This window comes from Mycteria americana, chromosome 25 (assembly GCF_035582795.1).
Source record: "Mycteria americana isolate JAX WOST 10 ecotype Jacksonville Zoo and Gardens chromosome 25, USCA_MyAme_1.0, whole genome shotgun sequence".
Classification (NCBI taxonomy): domain Eukaryota; kingdom Metazoa; phylum Chordata; class Aves; order Ciconiiformes; family Ciconiidae; genus Mycteria; species Mycteria americana.
This window is the reverse complement of record NC_134389.1, coordinates 3,667,169-3,681,718: the sequence shown is the minus strand read 5'-3', so window position 1 is coordinate 3,681,718 and position 14,550 is coordinate 3,667,169. Positions and strand designations below refer to the sequence as shown.

At 53.2% G+C, this 14,550-nt stretch overlaps 1 protein-coding gene across 1 annotated transcript; it reads left to right on the top strand.

Moving 5' to 3' along the window:
* The first annotated feature begins 5,322 nt into the window (after nt 1-5,322).
* Nucleotides 5,323-12,047, top strand: LOC142420748 (uncharacterized). Its single transcript, XM_075524962.1, has 10 exons — nt 5,323-5,452; nt 5,549-5,637; nt 6,051-6,212; nt 7,117-7,374; nt 7,504-7,698; nt 8,453-8,606; nt 9,101-9,327; nt 10,137-10,350; nt 10,832-11,260; nt 11,758-12,047. The coding sequence occupies exons 1-10, from the start codon at nt 5,323-5,325 to the stop codon at nt 12,045-12,047; spliced, it is 2,148 nt and encodes a 715-aa protein (XP_075381077.1).
* Nucleotides 12,048-14,550: the final 2,503 nt, after the last annotated feature.

The following is a 14,550-nucleotide window of genomic DNA, read 5'->3' as shown; positions in this document are numbered from 1 at the left end:
CGAGGCCTCGGTGAGCCCTCAGATCCGGGGGAGGCGAGAAATCTCTCCTGTACCTCAGAGACGCAGAGGACACAGGGGGGCGGTGGGACAGCTGTTTGGTGAAGCACAAGCGAGGACATGGGCGAGGGGGGGCTTCCCAGTAGGAGACATCAAAATCCTTCCCCCAGCAGCCTCACGTGCTGACCCGAAGCAAGAAGATGACAAACCTGGGAGCGCTGATCACCAACATCGAGCTCTGCAGCACGGTTGACGGCTGCAGCACAATCACGTTTCCCACCCTCAAGAAGCTTTCCGTCAACGGTAAGGCCTTTGGGAGCTCTCTGACGAGCACTGCTGCAGACAAGATGAACGGCACGAATCGTTGTGGGAAGTGGGGTTTGTCCCTGCGGGGGAGGGCCTCTGGGGACACCCTGAGCCCCGCAGAGTCCGGTGCACGCAGCACCCTCCCCTTGCCTCCCCATGGGCGGAAGTCCCATGGACGGGTTTCCCTCAGCAGCGGGTCACACTCGGGGATCTGGCTCTGAAGGGAAAAAGATCCTGTTGGAAGAAGGCTGAGGCCAGTCAAAGATTCGGCCCCTGTCACAGATGGATTTACCCTGTGAGGCGTGTTGGAGCACACTTGCATCTGCCGTCTCCTTGTCTACAGGTGTGCTGACGGGCCGTGAGCTGGCTGACTTAGAGCCTGACATGTCTTTGCCTTGCTTTCCAGATGTCGTTACTATTTGGAGCAGTGTGTCTAAGCATGTTCGGCAACAGCTCCTGCAGACAAAGGTGGGATCCGACCCTACCCCTCCCCTCGCCCAGACGGCTTCAGGGGTCCCGGCAGCCCTGTGCCGGCAAGTGCCATTGTTCTTCCCAGAACTGCACGGCGATGTGCAGATTTGCCACAAATGTGCCAAAGAGCCGCTTCTCCGTAAATTGAGAGACATAAAATAAATTAAGGAAAAAAAAAAAGGAACATAAAAATATATTTTTTTTATATACGCAATATAGAAATACAGAAATAAAAATGTGGTTGAGGTGTGCAAAAGTGGTGTGCACCAGGCGTCGGCAGGGCACGAGGCCACCCCCCCTTGCAAGCTCTCCCAAGTCCTCCCTCTGTTTTTCAGCCTACAAATGCTTGCCCTTCTCTTCTTTTTGCAGCCTCAGGCTGTCAGCATAACAGGACTGGGGACATTTCATATTCAAAAATGGCGCTCTTTTGAAAACGGCGAGGTGCTCACGTTTCAGAGACCTCTCTTTTTGCTGTCCGCGACTGTTGCAGAGATCCGTGAGCTGCGACATGCTTCGGTACCTGTTCCTGGTAAGAAGAGCAATGAATGAAAGTCTGTGTTTTCCCTTACGTCCATATATTTGGGGTTTATGCTGGTTGCTGTTTAGAAGCGGTGATGGACACATGAGAGGCCTTCAGAAGGCCCTGAGAACAACCTCCGTGGGACGACGCAAACAGCCCACCAAGTAGCAATGCCTAGAAAGGGGTCCTTTCTTTTGGACTAGTTTTTATTAAGGCTGTACAAAGCCTCTCCGCGATCTGCTTTAGCAACTGGCTTCGTGCCAGCCACCTTTATCGATTGGTGGGATGCCTGCTGGCCGATGGTCGTTTATTGGAACTGTTTACCATAAAGCCGTTGAGATGATGCCGATACTTTGTTCTTGCACCACACCGGACCTTGTTGAGGCAAATGCCCACAGGCCCGTAGAGCTACTTGCATGCAGAGAAGTGGGTCAAAGTCAGCTGTAGGGAGCCTTGAACGAGAGACGGAAATGATAGCTAGCACAGAAACCTGCCCCTGGCCAGATCTGCTGCCATTTCTGACCACTGCTGCCGTTGCCGTATCTGCAGCGTGCCATTGCTGGGGCCTGTGCAGCACTAAGAGCTTGGTGGTTTATTTGTGTTTGTATGCAAGTCTTCCCAGACCGGGAGTGCGCTACATGTGGGCTCAGCTCCGTGGCCTGGCACCCTCTGCTCTTCCCATGGGAAGCCGCCCCATTCTTCCCACCTTGTCCTGCCCTCCTGCGCGGTGTGGGCACAGATGGCTGAGGTCCTTGGCTCCTGTTTCTGTTTAGGGAATTATGGCTGGGGCTTGGCACATCCGTTGATGGAGTGATTTGACCCTAACTTGAGGAGAGGAGAGGCCTACGTCAGCTCCTTTAAGGAGCTGTACCAGGTGGTTAGACCAGACAGTGCTGTGGCAATGTATTTTACCTGAGAGCTGCTGGCGCTTTGTTTGAGTCTGCTGAACTGCTGTCTGAGTTAACAGTCTTCCTCCTCTCTTCCAGGTGAGATTAAGAAAGTGTCAGTGAGCTACAAGAAGATCCACTCAGACGTCCCCTATTCTGAGGAAGTTGTGCAGAACTGTATGCAGGAGACCCTGAACTTCTTCTACTTCATCCTAAGAAACAGAGAAGACACGGACTTCATTTTAAAGGACGTTGGCACTCTTGCCATGCGGGGAACAGAAGTGACAATGGCATTTTGCGAAGACTTTTTACTAAGCCTCAACAAGTCTACGTACGCGGTAGAGAAGTTGCTCACTGTAAGTCTATTGTTTTTTCCAGTGCTACTTAGAGTGGGTTTGACATCCCATCAAAGGACTGGGGAACTGAGCCCTGCTGGCCAGCTGTAACCTGCTGGGTCACTCGGGCTAGGCACGGTCTGTAGCAGTGGAAGCTTTCTGTAGTTTCTTTCTTTTATTTGCTATGGTTCAAGGGTGCTGGGAAGTTACGCAGTAGTACTTTTGCTGGGCAAGGAAGGGAAAGCCCTGGCAGGGCCTTGCCATAAATCGGAAAAAGGCCAAAGGAATGGCAGGGGTGATGATGTTCACCCCACACTCTGGACGTGAGGCGGAGGCGCAGAGACACCAAGGCCTTGCTGAGACCAGCCCCTTCGTGGCTGCTGGCACGCTATTGGTGTAGTTCTCCTGGCCTGACGGAAGAGAAGGAGAACCCAGCGTGGCTTCCTCCACGCTGCAGAGGCATGCAGACTCTTTGGGAGTCTTTGGAAGGACTCGGGGGATAACGCCAGCTCGGAACCATTTGCTCTCGGTTCAGCAACAGTTAAAGCAAGCCACCTCACTGCAACCAGCAGCCAGGAACCCAGGCTTGTAATGGGCCTTCCCTTGCGTTTGCCTCCATTGACTTCTTCCCTGGTAAACAAGGAGTCTCCTGCCTGACGCCGTCAGCTCTTGTCCTTGCAAAAAGGCTGGCGACGTTCCTCGCCCTAGCAGACGATATGCTGTGCAGCTTGTTTCAGTAAGGGGCTGAAGCACTTGGCCAGAAGTTTGCGGAGAGGCCGCTAATGCTTGGAGCTATGGAAAGGCCGTTGCGAGCATTGAGTTCCTTTCCCTGGAGTCACGTCAGATGTTTCTGTCCCTGTTGCAGAAGAAATGGGTCATATCGGACAAAGAAGTCAGTCTCTCTCCGAGCTGTTTTGGCCGTGTCTACCAGTTTCCACAGTGAGTATAGTTGTTTCTGCAGCCCTTGTCTGACCAAGCGCAGACGTGCTCAGCTCGTCTTTGGTAGCGCTCCGTCAAATTACTGGTGTGCAGCTAATTTCATCCTTGCTTTTGCTTCGTCTGGAGTTACGCATCCTCCATGACTGATTGTGGTTTGCATTTTACCATTACTCCCATCAGAGGGAACTGGTTTGCTAGGCAGAGGAATTGGGGCAACCCTGCTAACGTTTCATCTGCTCGTTCTCTTTCCATTGGTAGCGACTGCCCAAACATTTAACAGAAATAAGATCCTCATATTTCCGTTGTTTTGAATATAACATGGAAAGCTTCTCTTAGAGGCTCCTCTTCTCAAAGACCAGATGCACGCAAGTCCTCTGTCTGACGTTTCCGTGCCTCCTGTGACACTCACGTGAATCAAAGTATCTCCGGAACGCCTTCTTGGGTCAAGATGGCACGGGAGAGCTGAGGCAAAAAACCAAAACCTCTGCCTAGCGAGGGGCTGCTGAGCCGCTCCTGAGGCCAGCACTGCTCGGGGGTTCCCTTAATGGCCTAGGACATGGGGATGACTCTGTGGAGATACCTTGACATTCATCTGGCAAAGAAGCCCTTTTCTCAGGATGGTGCGTCCTTCCTATTTCCAGGTTTGAGATGAGAGCAGTGCCTCGAAGAGCTTCTCTCACAGACAAGGAGATACTTGGAGAATTCGAGAGTGCTTTGAGCAGCATGGGAGTAAGAGGTAATGCTAGTGACCGATTCCTGGCAGAGAAACACACCGCGGCGTGATTCGATGAGAAAAACGACGCGGAGAACAACTGTGCACGGATTGCTAAGCTGTGCCGAGACCTCGCTTCGCTTTTAAACGTGGGAAGTCTAGCTCCTCGACCTTAATTCCTCAGGAACATCAGAGCTATAACGTGTTTGAGTTGAATGCGCCATGATAGCAAATTTTTTTTATACCGAACACGTATGCAACGCCAAGAGGTTGTTCCCCCAGAAGAGACTGTTAAGCGCCGAGATCTGTCTCCCTCCGAAAGCTGCTGTGCAGAGGAAGGACTAGCTGCAGCAGGAGGAAACTCCGACCGAAGAGGATGATGTGGCTGTCGAGGGTTGAACAGGATCAAGGGCTGGTGTCAGGAAGGGCTTTAGATCTCCCTCCGAGAAAACGGGTCTCGGAAGGAATCCCAGTGAGGCCTCAAACAGCTTCTAACATTGCAGAGCAGATCTGTGCCTCCTCCTGCCTGTTCTGAGAGGTTTTCTCCTTTCACGCTTGCAGCGGCTGTTCATCACACACTGCGCCTTCTGCGAAGGGGCCTTTCTCCAAACCACTTAGCCAGAGCTGCGATGGAGGAAGAAGCAGAGGGGAAAACGGAGGGAAAAGGGCCTCATGGCAGGTGAGACTCTGAAAGGACTCCATTAGAGTGGCCTTGTGCTCTAGTGCTTGTGCGGGATGTTATATAGGCTCATACAATAATGGAGGTTGGAAGGGCTCTCGGGAGGTCCTGGTCCAGCCAGCTGCTCTGAGCAGAGTCAGCTATGAGCTGAGGTCGGACCAGGTTGCTCAGGACTTTATCCAGTCTTGTCTTCAAAGCCTTCAGGGACGGAGACTGCCCAAGCTCTCTGAGAAACCTTTCCTTTGGACCCAGTGTTCGTATTAACTCAGAAGGGCTGTCCACACACGTCACCACACAGTGCATTTCCTTGCTGGATGGGAGGTCCCACAGTATTTGGGACTGCCTTGCAGTGGTCAGTGTAATGGCCAGGAGGGGGATACCAGTATCTCCAGGTGCCTGTCATTGCACAGGATGCAAATCCTCTCTCTGTTCCATCGAGGGGGCCGCATCAGGCCGCGTGTCCCGGAGCCTTCCTCATGGAAGAAGCTCATCTCCTTGATTTCCTCGGTGGCACATCCGAGCGTTACAGCTCAGGGCTATCCCTGTCTTTCCGGGGAAGAGGGGAGGACAACTGGGTGAAGAGAGCTCACTCTGCTGCCGAAGCAGGTGAGCAGCGTGAGCACAGGATGGAGAAGCAGCTCTTCCTGCGCTCACACCAGCTCACCCCCGTGTGTATTTTCAGACTGTTGCCACAACGTGCAGGCACAGAAGGAAGGCAGCACGAAGAAACTCCTTTCGAGAGCCCTGAATTGCCATTGCCTACTTCTGAAGAACACAGGCAGACAGGACAGGTAACGTAATACGGATTGAGGCAATTGTTGCGTCACTTGATTGTAGCAAACCAAGTGGTGGGGATGTCTTAGGAGAAACGGGTACATAGAAAAGTACGCAGATACCGATTCTGAGTAGATCTCTTACTGTGACTCATTTTCCCATTCAATTACCTATTTTGGGTATTGTTCATCTCAGAGAAGGAGCCGTAGGCCTTTTCAAAAGGTAGCTCTTTGATGACGTAGTTCATTGGTCATAACAGAAGGGCTTTCTGGTTGCACCTGTAAGAACTGTTGACAGAAACTGGGAAAAAAGGGAAGATGAGAGAGAGAAGGGCATTATTTACCAAAAAAAAAAAAAAAAAAAAAAAAAAAAAGAAAAAGAAAAGACAGATGAGACTAACTGCTGCTATCGCATTTCTGGTTTCCTGTAGAAAGGACAGTTTGTATTTGGACTGAACAGTAGAAGAAAACTGGAGGCATCCGTGGCCAAAGGGAAGGAGAAGGAAGAGAACAGAGAAGCAGGAAGGGCCACCTTGCCAAAACTGCCTCAAGAGCAAGCTGGGAGAGGAAGCGACAAGATGTGGAGGGCCCAGGTACGGGAGTATCAACAGAGCAGCCTTCTTCTGGTCGGCGTGGCACTGTGGTTTGCACTCTCGCCTGCTCGCTGCTGTGAGGGAGGAATTGCCGGTAGAGGCCAAGGGGCAAAGCGAGCAGCCAGGCAGGGTGAGGGCATCAACGGGCCTGCTCCATCCCTGGAAAGGAGGCCACCTCTGCCCAGGCGCCGGCTCTGGAGCTCGAGCAGGAGCTCTCCCAGTCACATGGCTTGAGCCAGCTCCAGCCGGCAGCGTGGAGGGGGAGAGCTGTCTCTCCAAGTAGCACGGAGAGCACTCCGGCTGTTCTTCATAAGCAAAATGGCCGACATGTTATTTCAGCAGCTCCTTGGTGGCAGGGAGCCAGCATTTTGTGAAATGGCAGGACCCACCTGTTTTTCTGCTGCTCTATGGTTTGCTGATGGCCCTGCGTCCACCCCGCCCCACCCCTCCCAGTTCAGCCAGAAGCACCGCACAACCGGAGGCCCCTGCCCACTACACGCACGGAGGCCGCCCCTTCTGACCACGTCCCACCATGCCTGTTTCCGTACTGTTCTGTGATGGGCTCGGTGCCGTTTTTGGAAACCGCCGCACCCACCTGACCCCAACTCTCAATTCTGCAAGAAGCGCGTCTGTTGTCGCGTAAAGTCGCATCCCACGCGTGAGCAGCGAGGATGTGATCGAGGGTTTGACTAACGTCAAGCCAGAAGTAGTCTTGGAGCGTGGTTTCCAGTGACACCGTTGGAGAAATAGGTATCCAACTGTTGCCTTTAAACTGAAAGCAAGTAGGTGTGGGCCATCCAAATCCAGATGTCACATTGGTTTTGCTCCACCTGTGGCAAGGCCAGCTTCTCCCTTTTTGAAACCAACTTGGGCCACAGATTTCTGTCATTTGTCTGTCTTGCAGCTGCCCCAGGAGGAAGAAGACGGCCTCAGCTCCCCAGAGATCACCTCCGATACAGAAGAGGGCCTACAAATGGCGGAGGCTTGGATTCAGGCGAGGAGGCAGTTTCGAACTGAGCTGGAAAGCTTAGGGGACATTGAAAAATGGCTGGCTCAAAAACCTTCCCTCAGCAATCAAGAAAAAAGATGCTGGCAAAGAATAAAGGCACGCAGAGCAGACAGGAGGGCTGCTGTCAAATCAGCCGTGACCGACAGCCTGGACGTAAGTACGGAAGTGCGTGGGAAATAGCGTCTGCTGTGAAATCAGTAGAGTGACGCCGCTTTACCACACTGGCGGGCATGGGGATCCTGGGTAATGGTGATCTCAGGGTATTTTTCTAATCCTTTTCAGCGCTCACCACCAAAGAGCAGCCAGCCCCGGAAGAAGGGTACCATTCCCCTTATTTGTGCACCATACCCCCAGGCTCTAGTCACGCTGCATAGCCTCCTGCACAAACAGAAGCTGAGGATGGTGGACGTATTCAGGAAGGCTGGTATGGACGGGAGGAAGATCAAGAGAGCAGACTTCGTCACAGTCATCAAGGAGGTACATAGGGAACAGAAAAATAATGAAGAGCTGCAACTCTGCCCTATTTTCCTGCATGCCAACCCAGAGCAAATGGAAGAGCTTCAGCACGGGGCGTTTTTGCTTGCCTTACTCTCAGAGAACGGCTCCCACAAGCTTTGAAAAGCTGAAGGGCAAAGGGAAGGGAAAGCTGCAGAGATGCACCTAGGGCGAGTCCCAGGAGGGAGTGCAGAAACCCACTGCCTCACAGACTTGGAAGACAGTCACTGCTCAGTAACGCGGCTGTCGGGATCCTGCTGCAGACCCTGAACTGGCATCGAATTTCCCCGTGTTGATACTTGGTCTTTCCCCCACCAGGCTCCTACGTCTCCCCAACACTGCACTGCCTCTCAGTACGTGTTTGCACAGCACGGCTCACACTGGGCCTCGCTTTCCACAGGCCGCAGCGTTACAGAGCTGCAAAGAGCACGTTCAGGTTTATTAGGGTTTAGCAGTTCAGACGTTAGCTGATACTCTAGTCCGAGCCAAAATGTCTTCCCGAAACCCAGAGGGCTGGGGAGTTTGGCACAGCAAAAGCCAAGAGCTCTGCGGGGGGCAGCAGAAGTCGGGTCAAGTTGTGAATGCTTGATAAACCCAAGGAAACCTCAGCAGGTTGCCTTTGTGCCGCGCTTCCCTGCAAAAGCATCTCGAACACCAGCAAAGCTCGCCCCTCCCACTCTGGGGCAAGCCTTGATCTTCTGGTGATGCCACTGTCATTCTCTGTTTTGGTTGCCAGACCAAAGTTCCCATCAGCGACAGGGATCTGGAGGACGTGGTCATCTTCTTGACTTCCCCAAAACCGGGGAATTTTATAAGCCCCGAAGACCTGGTTGACTGTCAAAAGCAGTGGCTGGAAATGAAGAAAGGACAATCCCAAGAGACCAAAACAGGTGAGAGGAGAGCACTGGGTTGGGATAGACATCTCCATCCAGACGGGAAATGCCAAAGGGGGTGCAGAATGTGGCTTCTTGAGACCGTTGTCCCAGAGCAGAGTGGCCAGAAGGAGGCTTCTAGGGAAAAGCTGAAGGATCCGGGGGATGTGCAATACCGTCGCCAGCTCAGTTGCTGGAGACAGGTTATCCGGTCTTTCAGGTTGGGATCAAAGTCTGAACCCTGCAGTTTAACATCCTGTACTGGACTTTGCTTGTTAGCATTCATCATCCAGCCCATCCAAAGCAGGCCCTTTCTCTAGCTGTTGGTGGCAGCTGGAAAACACCGATTCAGAACAGCTTATTCTTTAGTAAGCTCTGTTGGGAGTTCCAGTCAGCACAACGTGCCAAACCCCTTTGTCTTAAACATGGATCGGATGTTCCTTTCTGCTCTGCTCTAACGTGGCTTCTCTGGGCTTTTTGTTTGTTTGTTTGGTTTTTTTAACCTGTCCTAGGTGTAGAAGCTCAGTTCCAGAAAGCCACCTGCAGACCTGCCACTGATCCACCTTCTGCTGGGGACACAGCCAGACAGATGAAGCCTCATGCTCCTACCAAGCCTGAAAGAAAATTAATACACTTGGACGTTCCACCAGTCAATGCCGAGCCAGAACGACGACATCTGAGCTGTGATGAAATGGAAGAGATTGGAAAACTCTTAAGAGAGAGGAGGCGGTGGGAGAAGGTACTGTGTATGTGGCAGGAGAACAAGCGCACCTGCGTGCCTTGGCGAATGTGGTTTAGAGGACAGTGCAGCAGTAAAGGAAAGGGCAAGGGGTTATTGTGCGTGTTAGCTTCTCAGTAGTCCCTTGACCACATGGTGCCTCGCAGCTGAGGTGCTGCTACAAGCCGTCTCAGACACTTCGTTTGGCTTCTGAACACTCTGGTGAGAGAAACACTTTTTCTGGGTAGCTGCCTAGGAGAAGAAGGAGGAGGAGGAGGAGGAGGAGAAGTTGAAGCAGTTTCTGGGTCTGGGGACGGAGTCGTCTTCTGATCATCTAGTCGGCCTGTCCACCAGACTGTGATTTGTCCCTTACGGTGCTGATAAGCACTTTGTCCTGTTCGGTTGTGAGGCGCAGTGCAAGGCAGTCCAATGGAAGTGCAAGAGTGACTCGCTCATTCGCTCGCTCCCAGGTGTTTTCTTTGGAGCATCTTGGGTTGGATGAACTCTGGCAGAATCCAGGGCTACCTCCTCTTGCCAATGTGCTGCCCTACAGTCACGGGCTATGGGGAGAGACTTTCTTCGTCTGAGGCACCTGTGCCCGGTGTGCTGCTCTTCTGCTAAGCCCTCCAGGGAGTATCTGTCTGAGGACCCAGCTCTGGATGAGAACTGCACTCTCAGAGGAGTGCCTGTCCCTGCGATCCCACTGCGGGGTGCCGACTCCCGTTTGCACACACTTTTGAGATGAATCCCTGCCTGTAGCTTCTCTGCAGGGAATGCAGCAACTCCAGGGCCTCACTGAATGCTAATCGGGACCTGCCCTTTATTTGCAGAACAAAGACAGCCCGATAGAACGGAAAGAAAAGTGCCGGATGGTGAGATCTGGGGATGGCCCCGTTGACGAGCACTGCCTGCCCTCAACTGTAGAGGCTGACTTGGGAGAACTGGTTGACCGATACCGCAGGAATGCCGTCAGGAGCTATCTGAAGAGCTCCAGGCTGTGCAAAGAGCGCGATGTTCACATCACCGACCCAACGCTGCAGAAAGGTAAAGCAAAGAGCAAGGGCCTGATGTGAATGCGCTACATCTGACAAGTTCATGTCTCTTCCCGAGCCCAGAAGCGGGACTAACGTCAGGGGGCGCTGCCATTAATGGAGCATGTTTGCAGCCCTCGGAGAACCGTGGCAGATGCTGCCAGTTAGGATCAGCAATATCACCAGCAGGGCCAGAGCAGGGCTGAGATGTCAAAGGGTGCTGCAGATCAGCCAGGGCCCCGTCCCGTTGCCCCTGGGATGGTAGTCAGGTTCAACCGAGAGTGCAGCTCACGAGGCAAGTTCGTGGCGATGGGGCAGGTCCGAAGTCAAGCCCAGAAGTCAGACCATAGTCAGGATCGGGGCGGGTCCATAGCCAGGAACAGACGTGGCTGTGGCTCAGCTGAAGGCTGCTACGCCTGCAACATGTGAGCTGGAACGGGGCTCCTGATGCCAGGGCGAGGCATGACTGTTTTCTCTGTGCACTTTGGCAACAGCCCTGCTGCATCCAGGAGACAAGATCATCAAGGAGGGAGAAGACATAAGGAAGATCAGGCAGCCTGGAGGATACTACAGCGCAGGACGTGCTGATGCTCCATCGCCTGGGAGCACCTCCAGACCAGGAACTGCATCTGGAAGCCAGGCCAAGGAGATGGAAAATAGGTTTGTTCAAAGAGGACTTAAGATCAGTCCCCTCCTGCTGCCCCCGCTGTGCATCACCCCTCTGTGCTCAGTGCCCACGGTGTCAGAGGCAGTACCAAGGTACTGGAGTGAACCATTAGGACGCTGCAAGGGAGCAGCGAGCGAGAGCGAAGAGGTGGATCCTCTTCTCAGCTACACGGCCACTCCTGTGTTTTACCTAAGTCATTGCGTTGCAGTGGTGCCGCTGAACACTTTGTGGTGCCTGGCGGGAGCCTCGCAGACTAGTTGGGACTAGCTCTGTGCCCTGAACTACGGAGGTGACAAAACCTCTCCTCAGACCGACCCAGCGCTTGTCTGAAATCCCCTCAGAGAATGTTTATTCTTGTGGAAGAAAGACAATCCTGAAGAGCCGAGCTTTGGAGAAGCTTTTGGAGAGAGAGAAACATTGCAAAGCAGAGCACAATCTTCTTCGTTTATCTCTTTAACTAAGTGTTTAGATGCTACAGTGATGGGCAACATACCAGCTCTTCAGATAGCTTCACAAGCTGGCATTTCCAGTGTCACTCATGTCTAATAAGGACCGACACGGTCTGCACAGGTGTGGCAGAGCTTCCCGGGGCCGGGAAGCCCGGATAGCTGGTTCTTGTCGGGCTCACTTTTGCCCTTACTAGGAGAAGCAGTGAAACTGCCCAGAATTTTATTTCTGTAAAGCATGCTATTCTCTCTCATTTTTTCTCCACCCCCCCCCCCCCCCCCTTTTTCCCCCCTCCTTTTTTCACAGGCATCTTCAGGGGAATAAGCTGCAAAAGTCAAGTGACAATAACTTCTGGCCAGGTCATCTCCTGGACAAGCTATGCCTTTACTTTCCTGAAAAGCAGCATGACAGGGCACACGCCTTGTTCAGCTATGTTCATCCAACCAGGCCCGCCTACCATGGCATCTAAAGCCCTGACTGCGGCTAGCTCCTCAGCGAGCCAGGACACTCGGCCTCTGGAGGCACTGCCTTCAAGAAGACCCGTTCCACCTGAAGCTCTTCTCCAAGCAGCAGGAGATGTGTGCACAGCGTTGTGACCCCTCTGTCAGCTCATGGGATCTGGGCCCCGCTTCTGGATAACAGAAATGTATTAAATAAAGAGCGTATACTCAAGCTGAAGGCGTGGGAGGGGAACATGGCTTGTGAGAGGTCTCCCTCCTGGGGGACCCCTTGAAACACCTTCCCTTCCCCAAGGAAATGTTTCTGTCCTGCTTTTTGAACAAGAATTCGCCACGCCACAGGCAAGCAACCTGTGGCGTAGCTGCCAGGGACAGGAAGCAGGCAAATCTGAGCATCAGACAGCTGGGCTGTAGGAAAAGGGAGCTGAAGCATTTTGTGAGAGGTACCTAGTCGGGGGGGGAGCGCTGCCAGATGACAAACTACCAGCTAGAGCCAGGCCAGCTGGAATTCCCTCTGCCACCCGCTCCTGCCTCCAGATAACCACATGCAGGATTTTCAGACAGTGGAACTGATCTTTAATTCTTCGAAGAAAGTCTACGCTTCCATTCATGTTGCACAGAGATAAAGCGGTATCTCTGTCATGGTCGCAATATACTCAGTACTGAACTGGAGGGAGGAAAATGGGATGTCCTTTATGACTGCGGGCACCAGAGTTTTACTTGCAAACAAAGAGGTGGCCCTTGCTTGAGCAGGGGGGTTGGACCAGATGTCCTCCAGAGGTCCCTTCCCACCTCAACCAACCAGTGCGTGATCGTGTGATTCTGTGTCCCCATTTCCGTCGTTTGGTGACGTCTCGGAGGCTCTCCCTGCCCCACGCCCTCCTCGGGGAGCGAGCATTGGGTGTGCGTTTTAGGGAGCAGCCCCCTTCTCACTGCAGGCCCAAACCCGGCCAGGTCAGCGGGCGTGGGGGTGATGGTGGGCGTCCCTTTGTGACCCCAGCCTGTGTCACAGAGCCCCTCCTCATCACAGCCCCGCGCCCCAGGCCCTCCCTTCACCTCCCCGCGAGGCCTCGGTGAGCCCTCAGATCCGGGGGAGGCGAGAAATCTCTCCTGTACCTCAGAGACGCAGAGGACACAGGGGGGCGGTGGGACAGCTGTTTGGTGAAGCACAAGCGAGGACATGGGCGAGGGGGGGCTTCCCAGTAGGAGACATCAAAATCCTTCCCCCAGCAGCCTCACGTGCTGACCCGAAGCAAGAAGATGACAAACCTGGGAGCGCTGATCACCAACATCGAGCTCTGCAGCACGGTTGACGGCTGCAGCACAATCACGTTTCCCACCCTCAAGAAGCTTTCCGTCAACGGTAAGGCCTTTGGGAGCTCTCTGACGAGCACTGCTGCAGACAAGATGAACGGCACGAATCGTTGTGGGAAGTGGGGTTTGTCCCTGCGGGGGAGGGCCTCTGGGGACACCCTGAGCCCCGCAGAGTCCGGTGCACGCAGCACCCTCCCCTTGCCTCCCCATGGGCGGAAGTCCCATGGACGGGTTTCCCTCAGCAGCGGGTCACACTCGGGGATCTGGCTCTGAAGGGAAAAAGATCCTGTTGGAAGAAGGCTGAGGCCAGTCAAAGATTCGGCCCCTGTCACAGATGGATTTACCCTGTGAGGCGTGTTGGAGCACACTTGCATCTGCCGTCTCCTTGTCTACAGCTGTGCTGACGGGCCGTGAGCTGGCTGACTTAGAGCCTGACATGTCTTTGCCTTGCTTTCCAGATGTCGTTACTATTTGGAGCAGTGTGTCTAAGCATGTTCGGCAACAGCTCCTGCAGACAAAGGTGGGATCCGACCCTACCCCTCCCCTCGCCCAGACGGCTTCAGGGGTCCCGGCAGCCCTGTGCCGGCAAGTGCCATTGTTCTTCCCAGAACTGCACGGCGATGTGCAGATTTGCCACAAATGTGCCAAAGAGCCGCTTCTCCGTAAATTGAGAGACATAAAATAAATTAAGGAAAAAAAAAAAGGAACATAAAAATATATTTTTTTTATATACGCAATATAGAAATACAGAAATAAAAATGTGGTTGAGGTGTGCAAAAGTGGTGTGCACCAGGCGTCGGCAGGGCACGAGGCCACCCCCCCTTGCAAGCTCTCCCAAGTCCTCCCTCTGTTTTTCAGCCTACAAATGCTTGCCCTTCTCTTCTTTTTGCAGCCTCAGGCTGTCAGCATAACAGGACTGGGGACATTTCATATTCAAAAATGGCGCTCTTTTGAAAACGGCGAGGTGCTCACGTTTCAGAGACCTCTCTTTTTGCTGTCCGCGACTGTTGCAGAGATCCGTGAGCTGCGACATGCTTCGGTACCTGTTCCTGGTAAGAAGAGCAATGAATGAAAGTCTGTGTTTTCCCTTACGTCCATATATTTGGGGTTTATGCTGGTTGCTGTTTAGAAGCGGTGATGGACACATGAGAGGCCTTCAGAAGGCCCTGAGAACAACCTCCGTGGGACGACGCAAACAGCCCACCAAGTAGCAATGCCTAGAAAGGGGTCCTTTCTTTTGGACTAGTTTTTATTAAGGCTGTACAAAGCCTCTCCGCGATCTGCTTTAGCAACTGGCTTCGTGCCAGCCACCTTTATCGATTGGTGG